The sequence below is a fragment of the Bison bison genome, unplaced genomic scaffold (assembly GCF_000754665.1).
Source record: "Bison bison bison isolate TAMUID 2011002044 unplaced genomic scaffold, Bison_UMD1.0 scf7180017864482, whole genome shotgun sequence".
Lineage (NCBI taxonomy): Eukaryota > Metazoa > Chordata > Mammalia > Artiodactyla > Bovidae > Bison > Bison bison.
Window position 1 is genome coordinate 7,439,522 of NW_011495042.1, and position 1,578 is coordinate 7,441,099.

Below are 1,578 nucleotides of genomic sequence, written 5' to 3' on the forward strand. Positions count from 1 at the left end.
CTGCTCCTGCGGCCGTGGCCCAGGGGGGCGGCCCAGGGCTCGCAGCTGCGCACAGGGGCGGCCAGGTTCAGGTACTTGTGGCCGAGGAGGAGGTCGGCAAAGCTGACCTGGGCCACGCCATGCGGGTCCCACATCTTCTCCTGGGTCTCAAAGGGGTTGCTCTCCGTGTCTCTGGGGGAGATGAGGGCCTGGAGGTTGAGGTGCGCATCCAGGGGGTCCTCCCCAAACAGGGTGGGCTTGCGGGAACAGCCCTCGGACTTGCGGTCCCGGTCGTGCACTTCTACCACCATGGGGGGCCCCTCCAGGTACTCCCTCAGGTCGCTGGGGTGCATGGCCCCTAGGAAGATGACGTTGACGTCCTGGAAGTACACATGGGTCCCGTGCGGCTGGCCCTCCGTGCGGTGCACCGGGGCCGTGTGGAACTGGTACCTGCAGTACACGGGGCTGCACAGCCGCTGTGGCGGCAGCGCCGGGGGTCACCCCCTGTCCCCATCCCCCTGCCCTCCAGGCAGCCCCCGCCCAGCGGCTCAGATCAGCACCGGGCTCATCGCCCCCCGCCCCCCACAACCGACAGCCCCTGTGGTCTTCGGTTCATCATCCACAAGCCCCAAGGACGGAGCCCGCTCTTCAGGCCACTGCGAGGACCCAGGGCCATGTGCAGGGCCCCAACCTGGCGGCCGGGAGGGCTCAGCAAGCCCCGAGGTCCCCCCACCATCCCCGGGATGGCCAGTGCCACGCGGACAGGCCCCGTGCCTCCTCACGTGCAGGAGCCAGGCACGGAGAAGGCGGAGAGGAGAGGCCTTCAGGACAGGGAACCCGTGTGTCCCAGACAGGCAGGTCGGGGGGCTGGCACGGGTCACCCTGAGCATACAGAGCGCCCACACAGAACTGGGGGCTGGGTGTAAGAGGCCTGGCAGGTGCAGGCCTGTGTCCACACGGAGACAGGGAAGCTTGCGTGCGCTAAGACTCCAGCATCAGAAGCTGCCCGTTTGCACAGCGTGTGGTCCGAACACACACCGCTGCTACCAGGGCACTGTTTATTTTCCTGAAATAAAGCCGATGCTGAAAGTATTTGACAATAATCCTGGGTGGGTTGGTATGGCTTCGCTGGTACCCAGAAGAAATAATGAAGACTTTCTGGAGAAATCCACTTCCAACTTCCAACCCTGGCCTCAGAGAATTCGCACTGAGAGACCTCAGGCTGGGGGACTCCTGGCCCCAGGAACCTGACATCCTCCGGGCCTGGCTGAGTGACCCTAAGTGCTGAGACAGGGCCGACGAGGGTACTTGTCACTGGGGCCCCGGGGACGGGGGACGGCAGGTGAGGGGCGGAAGGCAGGGAAGGGCTGCTCCGACCCCAGCCAGCCCAGTTCGTGCTCACCTCTAGTTCCCTGATGGGCACGGGCTGCGACGGGAGGGAAGAAACGCACTTGATCTTTATGGTCATGGGGTTCAGATCCTGCTTCTGCTCTTCTGTCATGAGGGGAACCTCAGTTTTCAGCGTCAAGAAACAATCTAAGATGTTGGCCGACCTCCCGCTGCTGTGGCTCACGACAGACTGCCATCCTGAGGACAGAC

The 1,578-nt window shown here is 64.2% G+C and overlaps 1 protein-coding gene across 1 annotated transcript in view; it reads right to left on the reverse strand.

Moving 5' to 3' along the window:
* The window catches only part of LOC105004802, a 32,401-nt gene that overhangs the window by 9,398 nt on the left and 21,425 nt on the right, over window positions 1-1,578 (reverse strand). Inside the window, exons 9-11 of the mRNA XM_010862531.1 lie at window positions 1,382-1,566; window positions 569-670; window positions 40-455 (exon numbers count right to left, since the gene is read on the reverse strand). Of these exons, the coding sequence (XP_010860833.1) occupies window positions 40-455; window positions 569-670; window positions 1,382-1,566 (703 nt within the window). The remainder of the gene's footprint in view (window positions 1-39; window positions 456-568; window positions 671-1,381; window positions 1,567-1,578) is intronic.